The sequence below is a fragment of the Plasmodium coatneyi genome, chromosome 9 (genome assembly GCF_001680005.1).
Source record: "Plasmodium coatneyi strain Hackeri chromosome 9, complete sequence".
Lineage (NCBI taxonomy): Eukaryota > Apicomplexa > Aconoidasida > Haemosporida > Plasmodiidae > Plasmodium > Plasmodium coatneyi.
The window spans coordinates 149491-168729 of NC_033564.1; the positions used below are offsets into that span (position 1 = coordinate 149491).

At 39.4% G+C, this 19239-nt stretch overlaps 4 protein-coding genes across 4 annotated transcripts; 3 read left to right on the plus strand and 1 right to left on the minus strand.

Moving 5' to 3' along the window:
- Positions 1-253: 253 nt before the first annotated feature.
- Positions 254-988, plus strand: PCOAH_00023580 (Casein kinase II subunit beta; the record flags this gene model as incomplete). The annotated part of the gene is made up of 1 exon (XM_020059163.1): positions 254-988. One exon carries the CDS (start codon positions 254-256, stop codon positions 986-988), a length of 735 nt encoding a protein of 244 aa, XP_019914908.1.
- A 2980-nt stretch (positions 989-3968) lies between these two features.
- On the plus strand, positions 3969-13507 carry PCOAH_00023590 (Uncharacterized protein; the record flags this gene model as incomplete). Its single annotated transcript, XM_020059164.1, has 2 exons — positions 3969-10193; positions 10244-13507. 2 exons carry the CDS (start codon positions 3969-3971, stop codon positions 13505-13507), a joined length of 9489 nt encoding a protein of 3162 aa, XP_019915040.1.
- A 1099-nt stretch (positions 13508-14606) lies between these two features.
- On the plus strand, positions 14607-14792 carry PCOAH_00023600 (Uncharacterized protein; the record flags this gene model as incomplete). The annotated part of the gene is made up of 1 exon (XM_020059165.1): positions 14607-14792. One exon carries the CDS (start codon positions 14607-14609, stop codon positions 14790-14792), a length of 186 nt encoding a protein of 61 aa, XP_019914720.1.
- Positions 14793-14864: 72 nt separating this feature from the next.
- Positions 14865-17046, minus strand: PCOAH_00023610 (Phenylalanine--trna ligase; the record flags this gene model as incomplete). Its single annotated transcript, XM_020059166.1, has 3 exons — positions 14865-14917; positions 15094-15213; positions 15366-17046. The coding sequence occupies 3 exons, from the start codon at positions 17044-17046 to the stop codon at positions 14865-14867; spliced, it is 1854 nt and encodes a 617-aa protein (XP_019915065.1).
- Positions 17047-19239: the final 2193 nt, after the last annotated feature.

The following is a 19239-nucleotide window of genomic DNA, read 5'->3' on the forward strand; positions in this document are numbered from 1 at the left end:
ATCTTGACCAACCTGTCATCATAAGTGAAGCGTAATATTGGTTCCCCTTTTTTTATGTTCGCTCGATACCGAAAGGATAGAGGAAATTGTAGCCAGTAAAATTGCAACATTCCCTACGTACGTACCTGATAACACGCTGCACATGTATTACTAATGTGTACATATGTGTATGCATAAGGTAAGATAGGAAAAAGCAGTTCATACCAAACGGCAGTAGCAGACACAGACGCACACCCAAAGCGAATAGGACAAAATGAATATTAGCGATTCGAACAAAGATGGCAACGATTCCAAGTCAGATAAAAGTACATCGTGGGTAAAATGGTTCAACAGTAGAGCCCTCAGTAATTTCCTAGTCGAGGTAGATAATGAGTACATTACAGATTCCTTCAATCTATATGGCCTAAAATCGGAGATGCCCAATTTTAACCATTTATTGTCCATAATAGCTGGAGACGCTCCTGATGAAGATGACGCTAAAAACGTATTTGGAAAGGATGCCGTCTGTTTATATTCTTTAATCCACGCAAGATTTATTACAACCCCTAAAGGGTTGTCGTTAATGAAGGATAAATATATCAAGGGCGATTTTGGAAGCTGCCCAAGAGTTAGTTGCTCTCAACATAATGTACTTCCAATTGGTCTGTTCGATCAAATTAAAATTGCTAAAGTGCATATTTATTGTCCACTGTGTCAAGAGATATACAAAATACATGAAGAGGACAAAGTATATTTGGATGGTTCCTTCTTTGGAACATCCTTTCCTCATATACTTTTGCAAACCTATCCTTACTATGCTACTTTGAAAACTCCTTCTTACTGCACCTCCAAAATTTTCGGATTCAGTGTCTACCAAAATTTTACCAGAACGGAATATAAAATTGCCAAGGGAGAATTTGGGAAATTGTCCAGAGAAAATTTCCTTAAAAAAAATCCAAAGTATTTAAAAAAATTAAAGAAAGAAGAATTACAAATTAAAGATACTTAAATGTGGGTAGATTTTCAACTATCAAAATCTGCCTTTAAGGCTAAGGTATTTTTTTTTTTTTTTTTTCTTTTTTTCCACCTGCCCCCATCAGTGGTTAAAAAAGTTTAATTAAAATTTTATTTGATTCTCCTTTTAAATGTATATGTGTGTGTACGCCTTTGGGTATGTATATGCATAGGTTTATGTATGAACGTATTTACAAGGGCATACACGTACACATCAATCAACAAAACAGATTACCCCCCCCAACCCTGCGTGGATGAATCCATCCTCATCCATCCCAGGCATGTGTTTCTGTTACTCCCTCCATTTTTTTTTTTTTTTTTTACATATGTTTTGTATTAATTGAATAAATAGAATAAACACTTATTCCTATTTGTAAAAATAAATCTTATATTCTTTAAAGTATATCTGACGATCACCAACATAAGCTTATGGGCGTGCATTTGTACTTTACCTAAATATATGAAAAAATAAAATAAAATAATTCAAAAACTAATTTTTTTAATAACACAATTAAAACTGTGAAAAAAAAAAAGCAAAAATTCATGACAGAATGTACACAGTTATTGGGGGAAAAAAATGTTTCATTTATCCCAACGAATAAGCAAATGCTCCCAGGCGCGTCTCTTCACATATGCTTAAACTGAATCTACTAAATTAATGATTAAGACTTTACTTGTGTATACAACAAAACACTCGCTCGCGTGCTACTAACTTTTACATGTGTATGAATCCCTACATTTGAACATTCCAGCATTTGCACATTTTCCCATTTATCAAAATAGCGTACCTTTTAACAACTTTACCCTGACGCAAAGTAATAACCTCACTTTATGTCCCAGCAGCACAATCAAAGAAAACTTTTATTCACCCCTAAGATCGATTTGGCCTACGCTGATGCACCACATGGATGCGTCAATTATACTCCAGAATATCGCCGAAATGTGTACCGCGCAATGATATTTACTTTTGTGCTAACACGCATTTCTTTGTTTGCGTTTACATGTACTATGTGTACAATTTTCAAACCCTGTGCGCATTTTTCAACGCGGAAGTGGCATTAAAAAAGACCCCTCCGCGGAATTTCTTCCTTTTTTTGCTCCCTTTTTTGGTTTCCTTTTCATCTTTCCCTCACCTCCGCTTGTGAACAGATTCCTACATATTCGTGCAAGCACGGGCACAAAAACGAATAAACATGTTTACATAAAATTAAACAAACCGTGGTACACATTTTACTAATATTCGTGGCGCACTCCAACACCAGGCGAATCTTATCTCTATCCTAACATGTGTACATAAACGAAATCGTAAACATGATGAAAAAGTGCACACACTTGTGAAATTTATGTTATAATTAAGACCCTGGCAAATTAAAGGTTAATAAAAGAAATTTTTAAAAATGAAATGAAAAAAGAAAAAAAAAAAAACATAGAACTGAAAGGTGCTAGCCCCCATTTGCATACTGCACAAAATTGTGAACAAAATAGGCAGTTCAATCCCTCCATCGGAGGAAACTCCTTTCTTCAAATTTAAATGGAAAATTTTCACTTATAATGTTTTAAAAATGATTCGTTGCTTAGTGTAAAAAAAATATGACATCGCTTAAGTTTCATAACGCGAAAAAAAGTGTGGTAAGAAAAATTTACAAGGGGGGAAAATAAAAAAAAGTTGAAAAAACGAAAAGCCAAGGCGATAAGGAGGAACACTTAAAACATGTAGGCGCGCACATATGTACATACATTGTGCACATATATATACATGCATACATATCCTCATAGCGAATGAACCAAATTGACACCCAGGAATGCATGTAGAAAGGATGTAGTTTTGTGAAAAATTGCTGCATGCGACTGTAACAAGGTTCCCAACCCCTTATAGCGCGTAGTGTGCCTGCCGCCTTATATGTGAAATAAAAGCGTACACGCTTGAGTGTGCCAATAAACGCCAGCATAATTGTACCTGTACGTGGGCCTATACAAGTAACTACACTTTTACTATGCGCATATCTATACGTGTGCGCGATTCGCACGTAAATGCGTTCCCAAGTGTACACGTGGCACACGCTCGAGTACGCTTAATTGCACCAAGGAAGCGCCGCATGAAGGACACCCAAACGTTGGTGTACGCATATCTCCCAGGGACGTTTCATCCATGTTATGGTGATTCATGTGAGCTTAAAAAATAGAAGATTGCACCAACACATCATCCTTGCATATTTATAAAAAAAAATGTAGCAAATAAAAAATGTAATATATACATACTTTATAGAAAAAATAAAAGCTCCTTATGGAAAGAAAAAAAATATATTAAACAGTCAGTGGGCGAATAAAACAAATAAATGAACGAGCGACAAAACGAGCACACGAACCAACGAATGCGTAACCAAATGAGCAAATGTATAACACAATATATTGTAAAAAAAAAAGAAAAAATTGTTTTTAAGATTTATTTTGCTTTGCTGTATTTTACGCTCATATAGAAGATAAAAAAACGCTCCACAATTTTTACTGAGCTTGCAAAAAGCCTGTGTACGTGTTTTCGACAAGAAAACAGTATCGCGCCAACACACAAAGTGAGAAAAGGGCAAAAAAGGAAAAATTTTTAAAAAGATTATACATGCATATATGCATAAGTGCATGTGTTCATACTTGCATATGTTCACGCCGCATGCCTGCACATAAACCGGCACGTACATACAGGCATAAACCCTTACATACGTGTGTATACGCACATATATGCGCTCGTCCCCACTTGTATTCGAACGAGGCACATTCCAAAGTATACATACGCCGGCGCGTATATATTGTACGCGTACAAATTAGGAGAAGGTTGAGGGAATAGAAGGCGAATCAGGAAAGAGGCGCTGCGAAAAAATATAAATTGCCCGATACGACATTATACAATCCACATACACATACAATACCACGTTATACAGTGCACACCATAGGTACAGTAAAAACAAAACATGTCCTAAAAAATGAATAACAATTTCAACATAAATGTTCAGGTGGACAATGCGTTCCTCAGTGAACACGAGGTTGAGGTGAATGGTTATTTCGCGAAATTGTACACGGGGGAAATTACAGTGGACACGATGATAGATATCATGAAGAGCCTGTCATGTTCTCCCAAAGGGTCCAAAAATAATGATGTGTATAAATCAATGTTATTAATTCTGTTTAATGAGTGTAGGTTCTTCCCAAAATATCCGTCAGAAGAACTGGACACCACTGCACAGCTATTTGGCAAGTTAGTAAAGCACAACTTATTGCTATCCTATGGCAATACCTTGGCTGTTGCTTTGAAGTGCATTCTGGAAGCTTTCAATAAAGGAAATGATTCTAAAATGTTCAATTTTGGAATTACAGCTTTGGAACAATTTGAAGATTCTCTAATTTGTTACCCTAGTTTTTTGTCTTCCTTGATAGCCGTTACTACCTTAAGGCAGTACAACCCGCAATACGTCATTCATTGCAGCAATTTATTGAACACCCTTCCAGAGCACTTTAGAAGTTTACCTTACATAGATGCGTCTACAATATTAAAAATAAAGCACCTCGCCGAAATTGGTGCAAACAGTAGCACAACAGATGCGCATATATCTCAGGCGTCTAATGATGACGTCAAAAATATATCAACCCATAATACAAACAATTTGAAGAATGTAAATAATTTAATTTCCTCCATGGGAATAACCATGGCTACTAGCGGTCCTGTTGACAATGCAACTGTAAGTAACATCCTCACGGGTGGCAGCACCTCTACCAGTAACAATAATAATAGCGCTATTGCCAACGCGCTAAACAATATGCTCAAGGGGAATAGCGCCAACATAACGAATGACAGTGTGCTATCCTACATCAGTGACATCTTACCAAGCAACTCAAGCCTTGTGCAGCAACACCCGCATCTGCAATCCAATCCGCACACCCTAGCTAGTACTGACCATGCTTTTAAAAATAAAAACATAAATGATAACCTAAACGGTAACTTCAATGTAAGCATAAACAGCTTCTCCTCCCCTGTGAAGAACCAGAACATCTCTACCAATGTGAACCTACTAAACGGTGATAAGGCAAGCACCCCTTTTAGTGCCATGAATCAGTTATATGCCAACCGGTCCTACGTATCTCCAAATGGAAGCAACCCAATTAACCAAATTTTAACCACCCAAGGTAACCCGTTCAACCTTGGGGGTAGGGAAATTGTATCCCTCAGTAATGCTTCCATTCTCAGCGAACATGCAGGAGGAGAAATCGGAATGAGCAATGTGGTCGATGGTTCCAAATATGCCAACACACCCGAAGGGATCAAACACCCGAATGTTAACCTGCATGGTGATAAAGGTGATGGCACCAGCATGAGCATTGGCAAAAACCTCTTAAGTGAGAACCCGCTCAGCAGCAGGGACAAAGAGGAGCAGCTCTGCCAAATAATAGAATCGTTCTACGATCGAGTGCAGGTTAAGCTACCACCCAATTTGAGTCTAAGCAACATTGGGGGGTTCGGATTAGGCCAAATAGAATGCCTAATGGACAACACCGATTTAACGAAGAATATTATTGTACCATCGCCCCTAATAATAGGCGAAGTGTTTAGCATTTTCAACACCCTCTGCTCATTCAATATTGATGAGAAAATAAAAATATTAAAAGAAGTCATGCAACCAGAGCACTACAATTGGCTAGCCTTTTACATTGTCAAATCCAGGGCCTCCAAGGAAGTAAACCTCCATGAAGTTTTCCTCGAATTTATTGATAAACTAAGCTATCCTATGCTTATCGACACCATCATCAATATGACGTACGATTGCATACTCATCCTGTTCAAATATATAAACGAATTGAAAGAAGTTAGTGCATTTAAAACAGTCCTAAAAAATTTAGGCTCCTGGTTAGGGTTCATAACCCTAGGCAGAAATAGACCCCTAAAATCGAAAATCTTAGATTTAAAGTTAGTTCTATTTGAAGCGTATGAAAAAGAATGCCTAGTTTGCATACTACCAATGGTATGCAGAATTTTAGAATCCATAAAACTGTCTAAAAATTTTAAGCCCCCCAATCCGTGGACCACAACTATGCTATGCTTACTAACAGAAATTCATGAACTCCCAAATGTGAAAACCTACACAATATTTGAGGTAGAAATTCTGTTTAAAAATCTCGCCTTAGATATTCATTCCTTTCAGAATAAGACTACCTTATTGAGCAAGCGAAGTGTCTCACAGAATAGGAAAAGTGAGTTGCTCATGCAGAAAGGTGATAACAACAGTCAGGATAATAGCACCTCCTTACCTGTAAGTGAGGACCTGAAGAATCTCCCACGCAGGGAAGGCCTAACAACTCTTATTAATAGTCATATAGGTAGGGTAGAAGGTGGATTGACTCTAAACCCCAGTCTGGAAGAGTTGCAAAATGCTGCAAATATTACCGCCAGGGATGTACCAAGTAGTGTGACAAATAATGCGCTACCGAACGCCAGGTTCATCCCAGAAAAAATGGAGTACACTATGCTAAACAATAACCTTCCAAATTATAACGTTGATTATGTGGATTCCGAATGGAGCAAAGATGATGGAGACAGAGTTGATGCCCTGACAAATGACATGACCTTAGTTTCCACCTTTCCCCCCCCAGATATAAATCTAATAAACGCAAGCTATCACAGAAAAGTGGCTGACAGTGGAGGTCAAAATATAAATACGATGAATGAGCAACACGCCCCCAATGTGAGCTACCCCACTAGTGCCAGCTATATCGGCAATTCCAACTATTATGGTAACAATGCCGATTACTATGAAAACAACAACGACTACTACGACGGCACTGCCAACTACTACAACAGTAACGACAATATGGATAACAGAGACATTTCCATTGACAACAATTTAATTAATAACAAAATTAATAGTAGTAAGTTTTTGCAGAGCCTGAACAGTGCAGTGATTATATCCCCCTCCATAGCCCTTTTTCAAATCCAACCCGGTTTAAAAAGCCTAGTTACTATAGCGTTTTATCAAGCCATTAGGGAAATCATCGCAGCTATATTAGACCGATCTGTAGCTATATCCTGCATTACAACGAGAGAAATTGTGTGCAAAGATTTCTGCCTAGAAAAAGATGAAACCTTAATTCGGAAAGCGGCCCATATTATGATTTCATCGCTAGCTGGTTCGTTAGCCTTAGTTACGTGTAAGGAACCTCTGCGTATTTCTCTAACGCACCATTTAAGACACTGGCTAGAAAAAACAAGCACGAAAGATTGCAACGACCAGGTGTTAATTGAACAAGTGGTTCAAATTCTATCTGCAGATAACCTAGAATTAGGTTGCAGTTTGGTCGAACAAGCAGTCATTGAAAAAGCTATTAAAGACATTAATGAAGCGTTGGAACCTACCCTTTTATCCAGACAAGTAGCCAAAGAAAACAGAATCGCTCTTAATGATCCCATTCATCTTATGAACACGAAAAGAATGCAACTAGAAATGGCCCACCATCTAAAGTTGGGATCGCCTGTGACGAATAATCAGCTCCAAATATATAAAGATTTCCTAAACATAGCCCCGCTGAAAAAATTACATGCCGCTGCGAAAGCGCTGACTAAAATATACACAAAAGTAAACGACGTGAATGTAGACAATAATCAACAAGGAGGTGGTACCCTCATGCATGCCCTGTTCGCAAATTCGAACTTACAGAAGAAGGAAGAAAAAATGGACTATCCGAAAAATATGAACGAAGATAAGAGAACAGTTAATGAACCCCCAATTGGGATGCCAAAAGGTGACCCCACGGTAACCAGAAACACCAACACGGATTACAGTACAAATGGTGGTATAAAGACTGAGCAAAGTGTAAACATCGAAAAACGGAACGCGAATGAAAATACCACCCCCCAATGTAATTCACCATCTGCATCGGCCTTAGCCACAAATCCGCAGCTGCATAAAATTCTGAACAAATTAGAACTTGCGACTAACCAACTGAAAGATGCCGTTAAGGACATCCTCATTTTACCCCCCATATTGTTTAACATAAATAAGGAGAAGCCTTGCGAAAATATTAACAAAATAAGTCTTCACATATTGTATAGTCTATCCGTGGATGGAAGCATATTTAACCTAATTAAATCCATCCCAGAAATAGCATCGTTAACACAACATAAGGACGAGACAATCATTTCATACTCGAACAGAATTTATAAATTCCTTTTTGAGATTATCCCCCCGAACAGTAACAAAACCCCTTGGGTGTATCGATCCAATGACCCGTCTGGCATATACTTGGAAGTATTTCTCTGCATCCTGGAAAAGCTAAAAAAGAAATGCCCCCCGTTAAAGGAACACATAACGAATATTATAATGTCCGATCATTCTACTGCCCCCTCGAATGAGAACTCACCAAGTTGTGGTAAGTCCCCTTTTTCCGCATCCAACTTGGTGACGGAGAAAGAATCAGACGATGTAACAAAACTGGGAAGCGAATTCTCCTCCCCCACGAATAGCAACTCAAATAAAGGGGGCCACCAAAGTAAGGACGAGTCAGAAGCAAAGTCTCACCATAATGGAATGCACAAACTGAATGCAAATGTGATAGCTGGCTTCATAAGATACAACCTGGTCGACATGCAGAAATATAAAAATTACCTTGTAAGACAACTCAGCACCGACATGTATAACATCAATGCCAATGCAGAATTTGTCATCCTACTGTTGAGAAATATTTTAATCGACTTTCAAATTTTCAGATACAAGGATTTTGAAAATATATTTATCATTTTAAATAACCTGAAGGAGCAAAACATTCTGTCCAACAAAATTATTTTTTTCAACGACTCCCCCCCAATTGATATTAACGTCGCCATCGAAATGTTAACTCAAGAGGCTAAAAAGATTCAGGGAAAAAAAGGTGCCGTCATTTTTTCAGACCTGTTACACGTTTATGAGGAATATTTAAAAAGCGATGATGAGAATGATGAACATGACGAGGAGCAGAATCAAAACGTGCCTAGGGGTGTCAACACAGATCAAATGATGCTACCAATGGGTATGGATAGGAGTGTCACCGATGCGGAGGGTAAAAAGGGACAAGTAGAAAATGGTATAAATTCACAACTCGCGCAGGGAGAGCGTGGGGCAAAGCGGGAGGATGACCTGTATTACTCAAATGAGACACCAAACGGAAGAGAAGCGGAACAAAACACATTCGAATTGAAATGCACAAGGACAAATAACAACTCTCATCTGAACGAAATAAAAAAAAGCGAGTTGCTGAAAAACCCACTGGAATATTTTAAAAGGGACTATAACCAGTTAAGTGAAGACCTTTTAAGCACCATAATTGATGATCATCATTTCGATCAAATTCAAGATGAACTAAAAAGCGTCGACAACTTTGGTCTCCTAGACATGGAAGGCGTCAAAATGCACACCGGTGAAGATGTGCATCTGCGCGAGAAAGGCGAGAAGACCAAGTCTGCCCTCAGTACGCGCACCAGCACCAACAATAAGAGCAACGTGCACACTATTGCGATAAGTAAAACGAACCAGGGAAACAGATCAAATGCACTGCTTTGCCAGTCCAAGCGACAGACAAAAAGGGAATATAGGAAAAATCTAAAAATTTTAATGAACCCAGAATACATAACCACCCTCACGCAGATAATCGATTTCTGCCTGAACACGGACTGGAATATACTGCAAAAAAGAAAAAATAAAAAATATTTCAAAGACAAAGGGGTGGGAGGTATAAGGATAGTTCCCAAACCGCAGAAGATTCCAAAACAACATGAACAGATCATAAGTATATTTTTCTTCCAGTGGATAAAATTAATTAATCTTAAGAATGTGGATAACCCTAACCAGAGTTATGTTAAATTTTTCCAAAACATATCCAACCAAGGATTGCTACGAATTGATAACAACACCGATAATTTTTTTGCCGTGTGTATTTATAAAGCTGTGGAAGGAGGGACCTGTATTAGCACCATCAACGTGTTAGATAATGCTAACCGATCAAATGGAAACAATGAGTCGGATTATCTAGACGCTACAAATTGTGCGCAGCAAAACAATGACAATTCGCTAACATCACAGAGAAGGGAATTCCCAAATGGAGGAAGCCATCCCATCCAGGGGGGCCCACAAAAGGGGACAATAATAAACCGAAAGGAGTATGCCTCCCCAATGGAGAAACTAAAACCCGTGGAGGAAAAGAAGAAACATCCCACTTGTACAAAAATAATGTGACAAAGAAAAATGCAGAAGAGGGCACACAACAGTTTGACAAAAATGGCAGACAAGAAGAACAAACAACTAGCGACGAAAAAAATAACAGCAGCAGCAAATGTTCCCAAGTTTCTGATGACAATTATTCCTACACAGAATCAACAAACTTAACCTTCTATTCCAATATTTCCAATTATGGGCAGTCTTTTTCAGATGACGAAGAAGAATTCTTCCTTGACCCTTTATCAAAAAAGCAGAGAATGGCAAAACAAATGCAGTTAAAAAAAAACGAAATGTTGAGGAACTTATCTTCTGCCATTAATGGATCCACTGATGTCGACTTTGTGCCAAACTCTGAAAAAGAATTTAACAAATCGGACACCCATTTTGAGATGAGGAGGAGGAACAATGATGGTAGTGAAAATTTAATGGCTTCCCATTTGGAGGACGGTTATAAGGACGGAAGTCAGGTCGAATCGGACAGGGAAGACGAAACGGAGGAAGTGGAGGATGAAATGGATGAGGTGTTATACGATGATGATGAGTATGATGAAGTGGAAGAGGAGGAAGCACAACTGGATGAGTTCGAAGCGGACGATATGGAAGATGACGAAAACGACGAGGAAGAGGAGATTGAAGATGACGAAGATGATCAGGATGACGGTGAGGAGGACGATGTGGTGGTGCTGAACGACGAAGAAGGAGAAACGCAAATTGAGAGCGATGAGGAAGACGAAACGGATACTGAGGAGGAAGACGCAGACGGAACGGACGAGGAGGACGCAACGCAGGTCGAGGATGGTGACCACGGAAGTGATTGTTACGAGATGGAAGAAGAAGAGCAGCAACAGTGGGAGCAGTTAGAGGAGGACAAAGAAGAAGCCGACGTGGTAGAAACCAGTTCGGATGAAGCCGATGTGGAAGATACCCACAATAATGACGAAAGCGACGATGAGGACGTCTACCACTACCACTGCGATCTGCGGAACGGCTACGCCTGCGTAGAGCCTGTCAGAATGGAAGGAAATTCCCAATTGGACGATGCGATTGACACTCTGTCTCTCGATGGCCTGGCGAAAATGATCATCTGCATGATGAAGCTAGTCGATACGCAACAAATTTCGCCATTCATCCTGTTTCAAAAAGTGATGAACGTATTTTGTAGAATTGTAGTGAGGGAGTCGAGAAGGAATAAAAAAAACTTCAACCAAAGACCATACTTTCGCCTCTTTCTATCTATCCTAGTCGAAATAAATAAAAACGAGAAATACTTTGAGCAGTCCTACAATAAGTTAATCCTAGCCCTGGGATATTATTTATGTATTCTGAACCCATTACGTGTACCCACATTTGTCTTCGCCTGGCTAGAACTGATTAGCCACAAATTATTTCTACCAAAAATATTGAAAACGTCAAAAGGATGGTGTATATATAATAAGTTACTAATTTACCTGTTAGAATTTCTGTACGTGTTTCTAAAGAATGCCTATCTCACCCCCCCCATAAAAATACTCTACAGAGCGACACTGAGAATGCTGCTAATTTTGCTGCACGATTTTCCAGAATTCCTTTGTGTATACAATTTCTCCTTCTGTAACTCCATCCCGTTAAATTGTGTCCAGTTACGAAACCTTGTTTTGTCCGCCTTCCCAAGGAATCTTAAACTGCCGCATCCGTTTTATCCAAATTTGAAAGTGGACCTCCTACCAGAAATGAAAATAGTCCCAGTTATCCTAAACAACTTTACATTTATCCTAATCGACTATAACATAAAGAAGTACATCGATGATTATTTCGTCACCAGAAATGTAACTTGCTTAAAGAAAATTCATAAAAAATTACTTGTAAAAAATAAAATGAAAGCTTTATATTTGAAAACCAAGTACAATATAGCCTTGATAAATGCCCTAGTGTTATATATTGGTATGTCCCTTCCTTCTCAAATTTTAATGATTGATAAGGTATCGGAGTCCCATCCTGCACTGGAAATAATCCTACACCTCACCTATACGTTAGACATGGAAGGGAGATATTATTTGCTCTCCTCCATCGCCAACCATTTGAGATACCCCAATGCACACACGCACTACTTTTCTTGTCTCCTCCTCTGGATTTTTAACATTTCAAAAATGGAAATTGTAAATGAACAAATTACGGGCATTTTGCTAGAGAGACTAATAGTGCATAGACCTCACCCTTGGGGATTACTCATTACCTTCATTGAGCTTATTAAAAATCCCATCTTTAAATTCTGGCAGTGTTCCTTTGTGCATGTTAACCCGGAGGTGGAAAAATTGTTTCAATCCATAGCACACTCCTGTTTGGTCAACCAAATGGAGCACTTCAGCGGAGTGAACGGAATTAACGGTATCAACGGGGTCAACACGATTCGAGCAGATGACCCATTTAACGGCCCCAATCAGGGCACCACACACGCAAACATACACATAACGGGTGATGTGAACCCCATAAATGCGAGGAATTTCCCACCCTCTAACGACAGGATCAACGCCAACTTGAAAAGGTTTACCCTACCAAATGAGCCTCATTCGAATAAAATCATGTTCAATGCACAGCATAACCAAGGCAGCAGTACTACCAGCAGCATCACAAATAGATACACCCAAAAAAATGAACACACTGTAAATGGAAATATTGGCATAAATAACCACTTCGCCCATTCCAGTAATGATGACCTTTTCAGGAAAGCAATGAGTGGCGACCACCTAAATGGCTACACAACAAAAGGTAACGTCTACCCCAGTGCGTTTGAACAACCCCCTAGAGTTCATCCCAATATGTTAAGAAGTTACATCAATTACAATGACACCAATGCAGTCGATACGGAGAATTGTAGCATCCCCAATAATCGCGTCGTTCAGGGAAACCATTCCTTCAGTGGGTATTCCATCCCTCCTTACGTAGTTGCAGAAAGTAACGCCCGCAATGATTTTTACCACCCCCAAAATTTACAACACTTGCTTGGGAAAAGTCATAAAATAGTGGATATTAATGGTCAGAGCGATTTCGCAGAAATGCAAAGGGGATTTCCCAATGGCAGTCTTAGTACCAATGAGGGTGCAAGGAATGCACCCCTCGTTAGAGGTATCCATGCAGTCATGGGAGGTGGTACAAATTTGGGGCTCCATGCGAACTTCCACCCGAGCCGAAACCTCATCAGCAACAACATGAGTCTTAATTCGCACAACCACAACCTGGATAATTTAATTAATCTGACAAACTACGACATGAAAAACGTTAGCAGTAATGTAAACCACGGCGGGAACTGAAGCACCAAATTGTGAAGGACACGCCCATCGGAAAGGTGTGCCTCCGTATGGAAGTACCCACAAACGAGGTGAAGGTCCTCACCATTCAAGCAGGACGGAACACACTTTACCATAATAAGGGCTCGTCCTGCGGCAGCACTAATTTTGCTTGTCCCCCCATTAAAAGGAAAAAAAAAAACAGAACATAGCATAACATATAGCATAGTCACGTAGTTATTACGCAGTACACTATTGAAACTTCCTGCGCGCACAGTCACACGTGCCACTTTTCCCCACATGGTGATCAAAGCTGTGCGAAAGTGTGTACTGAAAACTGGGTAGGGTTTCTTATAACTCATCCAATGAATTATTTTTTCCATATTGTATTTACCCAAACATGTGCCTTTTTGCAGCCATAACGCGAATTTGCACGATTAAAAAAGGCGTTTATTTCCCCCTCCTTTTTTTTTATAGCTCAATTTTTATTGTCCTTACTTTTGTATTTTTCTTTTCTACTCATTGTTTCCCCTTTTTTTTAAACCAATATGCTTAAAAAAATTAAAATAACATACCTGTAGACAATACAATAACATGACATTTTTTTTTTTTTCTCTTTTAATTACAAAATTAAAATTTCAGTTTTGATAAATGTTAACAATTGTGAAGCATTATGGAGAAAGTAAAAAAAAAAAGGTGAATAAAACAAAAAAGGAGTTACTCTAAAATTGACTTTTGATCCAAGGGGATAATTTCCCCCGTTGCGCCATCAGCACCTGTTCGCGTAAAACAAACTATCACACGCTGACTCAAGCTCTGCGTATAGCCTATTGGAGGAAGGGCGCAAACTGCTCAATTTTCACTAAGGAACGATAGCACGGTACGCAGGCCATATCCATCACTTCACACCTGCGTAGTGTGCACCTCTTTTTTTTCGCGTGTCTCTCTGCCGCCTCCGTGAAATGCAAATGTGCACATAGAAAACGAGTGCATAGACACATGTACACATTTGATTCACATATAAAGGCTAAACAAATGGTCATTTAATTTGTTACGGCTAAATCAAGATTCCATTCGTGTATTCTTTTCTTCCCATTCCTTACTTCTTCCTCCCCGCCTCACTATGGAGAACACAAACCCGTTCGAATTTAAAAAGGTGGACAAGCTGAACCTGGACAAATACAATGTTCCCCCGTACTTCGAGGAAGTCCTTTCCGAGTTCATCGCAAAATTAGTGAAGACAAATCCGGACAATCCGTACCTCTTTGCGCTCAATTATTTTGATGATAAATTGAAGGAGCATAATTGACACTGTTTTGAGTTTCCTTTTTGTGGCATTTTCCGGATTTTAAAATCCAAAGGGGGGTGCGTCCTCTACGCCTCAAATGATTAGGACGTTCATTATGGTTTCTATGTTTATCTCTATGACGGACACTGTAAAGGGGAACATGGGAAGAGTTGGCAAAATGGAGCGAAGTTTGACAGACGCCGCAGAAGAGGGAGCACTATAGGGAGGGGGCATCATGCAGAATATTCCACACAAGACCACTTATCCAAACGCATGACAAACTAAACCGTCATTAACGCTATGGAAGAAGAACATGCCCTACCTGGAATGTCGATGGAGAAATTTTCCAAAACCTTGGGGTGAATTATGCCCAGAATTCCAAACTTCAAATTGTGTGGACACAAGACAATGTCAACTACTCGTTCGTCCAAAAAGGAGGGATCTGTGCACAGTGGTGATTTTGAGAAGGGGAAAAAAAAGGAGAGTATTATTTGGAAGCAAGAACAAAAGAAGAGTAATCATCGCACGCGTTTGCGTAGATATTCGCACATATTCGACGATATGCAGACGGACACCTGTCTGCGGACACCTTACCCTTCGTAGGCACCAACTTGTAGAACACGTCCGACCGAATGGCCACATTCTCCTTCCTCTTCTCCTCAATTTTGTAATCACTGAAAAGCTGGAACTCCTTCAAAACGGTTTCTAGCATGCCGTGTGCTTCCTCCAGCCCGGCCGTGAACTTATCGGCAAAGATAACGGATAAGTACCTCTTATTCACAGCGTTGGTATCCGTCTTATTATACGTGGTGTAAGAAACATCTCCAATTTCAAAGAAGCGTAAGGGAAGTTCCCTGTGCTTATTTGCGGATACGAATTTTAACATATTTACAATTAGAGAAGTTCGAACAATTTCATATTCCGACGTTTTGGAATTCATGATTTTAACTGGGGGAGCCAAAGGGTTGTACTCATCCAAGTTTATCTTCTCATCGTTATAGTCCTTATGCTTCCTCAACATGCAATCATAGTTTTCCTTTTTCGATAACAAAGCATTTGTCATGACCTCCGTGCAGGTACACTCAGATAGAACATTCCTGAACAACTCCGTGTATGCACTTAGTGAATTCTTTTTTGCAATTTCAACTTTTTCCGATACGATATTTCCATACCCATATGCAATGGCTATATCTTCGACAATATCACAGCAGTGCATTATATCTGATCTGTAGAAGGGAACCTCCACAGTGAATGTACTGCTATCAATAACCTTCGACGAGATCATCATTTTTTTTAGTAACGGTTCGACATCCTTCACGGAAAGGTCTAAAATTCCAGACAATTTTCTCACATAATCCATATGGCACGTCAAAGTTTTGTTCTTAAAAATTGGGTATAAATAGCCATTCCCCTTTTCCGCCTTATGTTTTTTATCATACTGAACGAAGATGGAGTGAATAGCATATTTTGGCGTGCAATATTCTGACAGCATGGAACAAATAATATTAACAGCTATTTCCGCTTTGTTCTTATCTATAGCTGTGCATTCAATAAATAAATTCTTCGTATGGTAGGTAATTTTCGTATGGTCACAATTGATAATTGGGGGAAGGGATAATATCTGATTGTCTGCATCGACGATAACTGGAAATTTCTCAAAGTCCTTAATTATTTTTAAATAAGATTTTAAATTTATATTGTCTTGATAAAATTTTAAAAAATTATTTCCATTCACATTTTTCGTTTCATTCAGAGGAATAAAATTTATTTTTTCCTTCTCTTCAAATTTGTATGTCACAGGAAACTTTATCTTGTCATAATCGTGAATTCCTATTGCCAGCAAAATTCTTTTTTTCCCCAAATTATGGTGCAACTTTTCCTGCAACTCTATAATATTATTGTAAACATTTTCATTAATTTTTACATTTTTCAAAACGGCCGAAACGACGTAACTTCTGCGCTCGTCCACCGATTCGTCTACATGTATGAAGTGCTTTTCCTTCACACACGCCTCTTCACTATTTGTTAACAGGGCATAACTGATCTTTTCATATTTCCCTATAAAACTTTTCAACGCTCGACATAACCCCTCTACGCATACCAAGTCGTACCTGTTAGCTGGCACTTCAATTTTGTAAATCTTCTTCTCACCTTTGTATTCTATGTCGTCAATTTCTATGCCGAATTCGAAGCATATATCATTCAGTTTTTCCTCTTCGATTTTTTCCCCCAGCTTTTCTATCAGGTCCTCCTCATACACGGAAATCGTCGGCATTTTGTCTCTTCACAGGGTATGCACGATCGTACGTAGGGAAACTCTTCTATATTATTAACCTACACGGGGGGTCCCCTCTATGATCACAAATATTTGTCCTTTCCTTCACCCCCTTAACGAAGTAGATAGATGTATCTCCCTACAGAATGTGAATTGACTTTGGTCAGCCAGCACAGTTGCTTCCCCGCGTGGCATAACTCAGTCTCCGGTCCACTGACCCACGTGAATAAGCTCCTCTATGACACTCCTCTGTAGAGGTTGTCCTCTCTACTGACGATCACTCCTTAGAAGAATTGAAAAGTTAGGCCTTTTCTACAAATTCCAGTGACCAAGATGAACTCCTAGTGTCCCTTCCGTTTGGGTCTCCACGAGGAGTTTTTCACCACGCCTGGTAAAGATGAAGGCCATACAAAGCGCATCTGTAGGTACATACGCTCGTTGTACGCATAGACTCCCTCACTGTTGTGCTGATATGCTGGCGTATCTGTCAATCACGTAGGGTACTTTCCCCTATTTAAGAAGAGGAAGGGGTAGATTCTGTTGTAAGCCAATTGGAGGATCCACTATTTATCCCTCTACTTCATTCACGTTGGATAACTCGTTAAGCGATTTAGAAAATTGAGTTGCATTTTTTGGACTGCCTCCACCCCTTCGCATTTTCGTAATGTAAGAATTGTAAGTTTGTCACTTATTTTGGGATAGATCCTTCCTCCTTTAGGGGCTTCCCATCAGATGTTTTTTTTTTTTTTTTTTTTTTTTTTTCTCATCACACGGTTAACTCTTACATTGCAAATTATACGAATGGATCATTTATTTTTTTGCATTTTTTTTCCTCCATTTTAGCAAAAAATATAAACATAAAAATTAGTCCAAGGCTTGGTGCAAGCGAACACGTGGTGGCGTATAATTACCTACAAGAGTTGGCTGGCCACCAATTTTCGCTCACCACGCAAATGCAAATGTAAATGCAACTATGACTATGAACACAACGTGTACCTTAGAGTATGCCTTCCTAACTTACATCTTTCCTATCGCAGAATGCCTCCTTTTTTGGAATAACAACGGGTGAATTCTTCACGCATAGGAAAAAAAAAAAAAATAAATAAATACAATTCCCGCGTAGTTGGACAAACCTACGTGCGCGCATACTTAAGTATCCCTATTATGCGTGCACTTTTCCATACTTCCGCGTAGGTAGTTATCCAAACCATCCGCTGGGAAGCCCTCCACCCCCCTGGTGCACACATTCCCGCACGAACAACAGACGTACAAATTGGTTCCCCCTCGTTCAAAGCTCTACATAAAGGTACAGGTAACGTAAAACTGTCTCACACCAGTCTGACAATTTTTTTCCCCTTTTTCTGTCTTGTCCATTCACAATGCGTCCCCCTTGTGTTTTATAACAAAAAATGTTGAAAAAAAAATGTACAAAACGGTTAATTGCCCAAAAGTGACAAAAACGAAAAAGCGCAAAAATTACCATCTCGTGTTTTTCCCCAACAAAACTATAATTAAACCTTTTACAAAACTTAAAAAAGAGTCATCAAGGGAAGGCGTGGAATTACGCGCAGTTGTCTGTCACCCGTGAAGAGGGGGGGGGGCACGAAAAAAAAATGGGTTAAAAAAAGAGGGCGCAAAAAATAGATAAACTTCAAAAGTGGGCAGACTTCAAAAAATACTACAAATGGGCGTAAACAGGAGGCACAAACCCCCCCAAAAACAAATCGGGCGGAATATTGCACGGGGAAGGAAGTTCGGGTGAACGTAGCCCACGTGGTCCTTTCACCAGCCGAATGGATTCGCCCATCGGGGAAGGGGGTAAAGAATTGGGGAACATCACAAAAGGGAACACGCGGCATGGAATATGGTAAGATGGGTATGCAGCTATGGCACGATGCGACACACAGCGGCGCTATATAACTAAAGGGCGAAGGGAAGGAAAGTATAAGACGCCCCCTTCATTTTCTTCCCATAAATGGCTCCCAATTTTATACGTAATAATGAAACAGCCAAATGGATGGAGAGATGATAAAAAAAAAAAAAAAAAAAAAAAAAAAAACTCCTGTTCAAGGAAACGAAGCACATACTTACAGTGGCAAAGTTACAACTTCGTGTGCCACTTATCCACAAAGGTATACACTCACCCACCCATTTTTGCATTTACTGTTTACTTAACCCCAAGGGGATCATCCA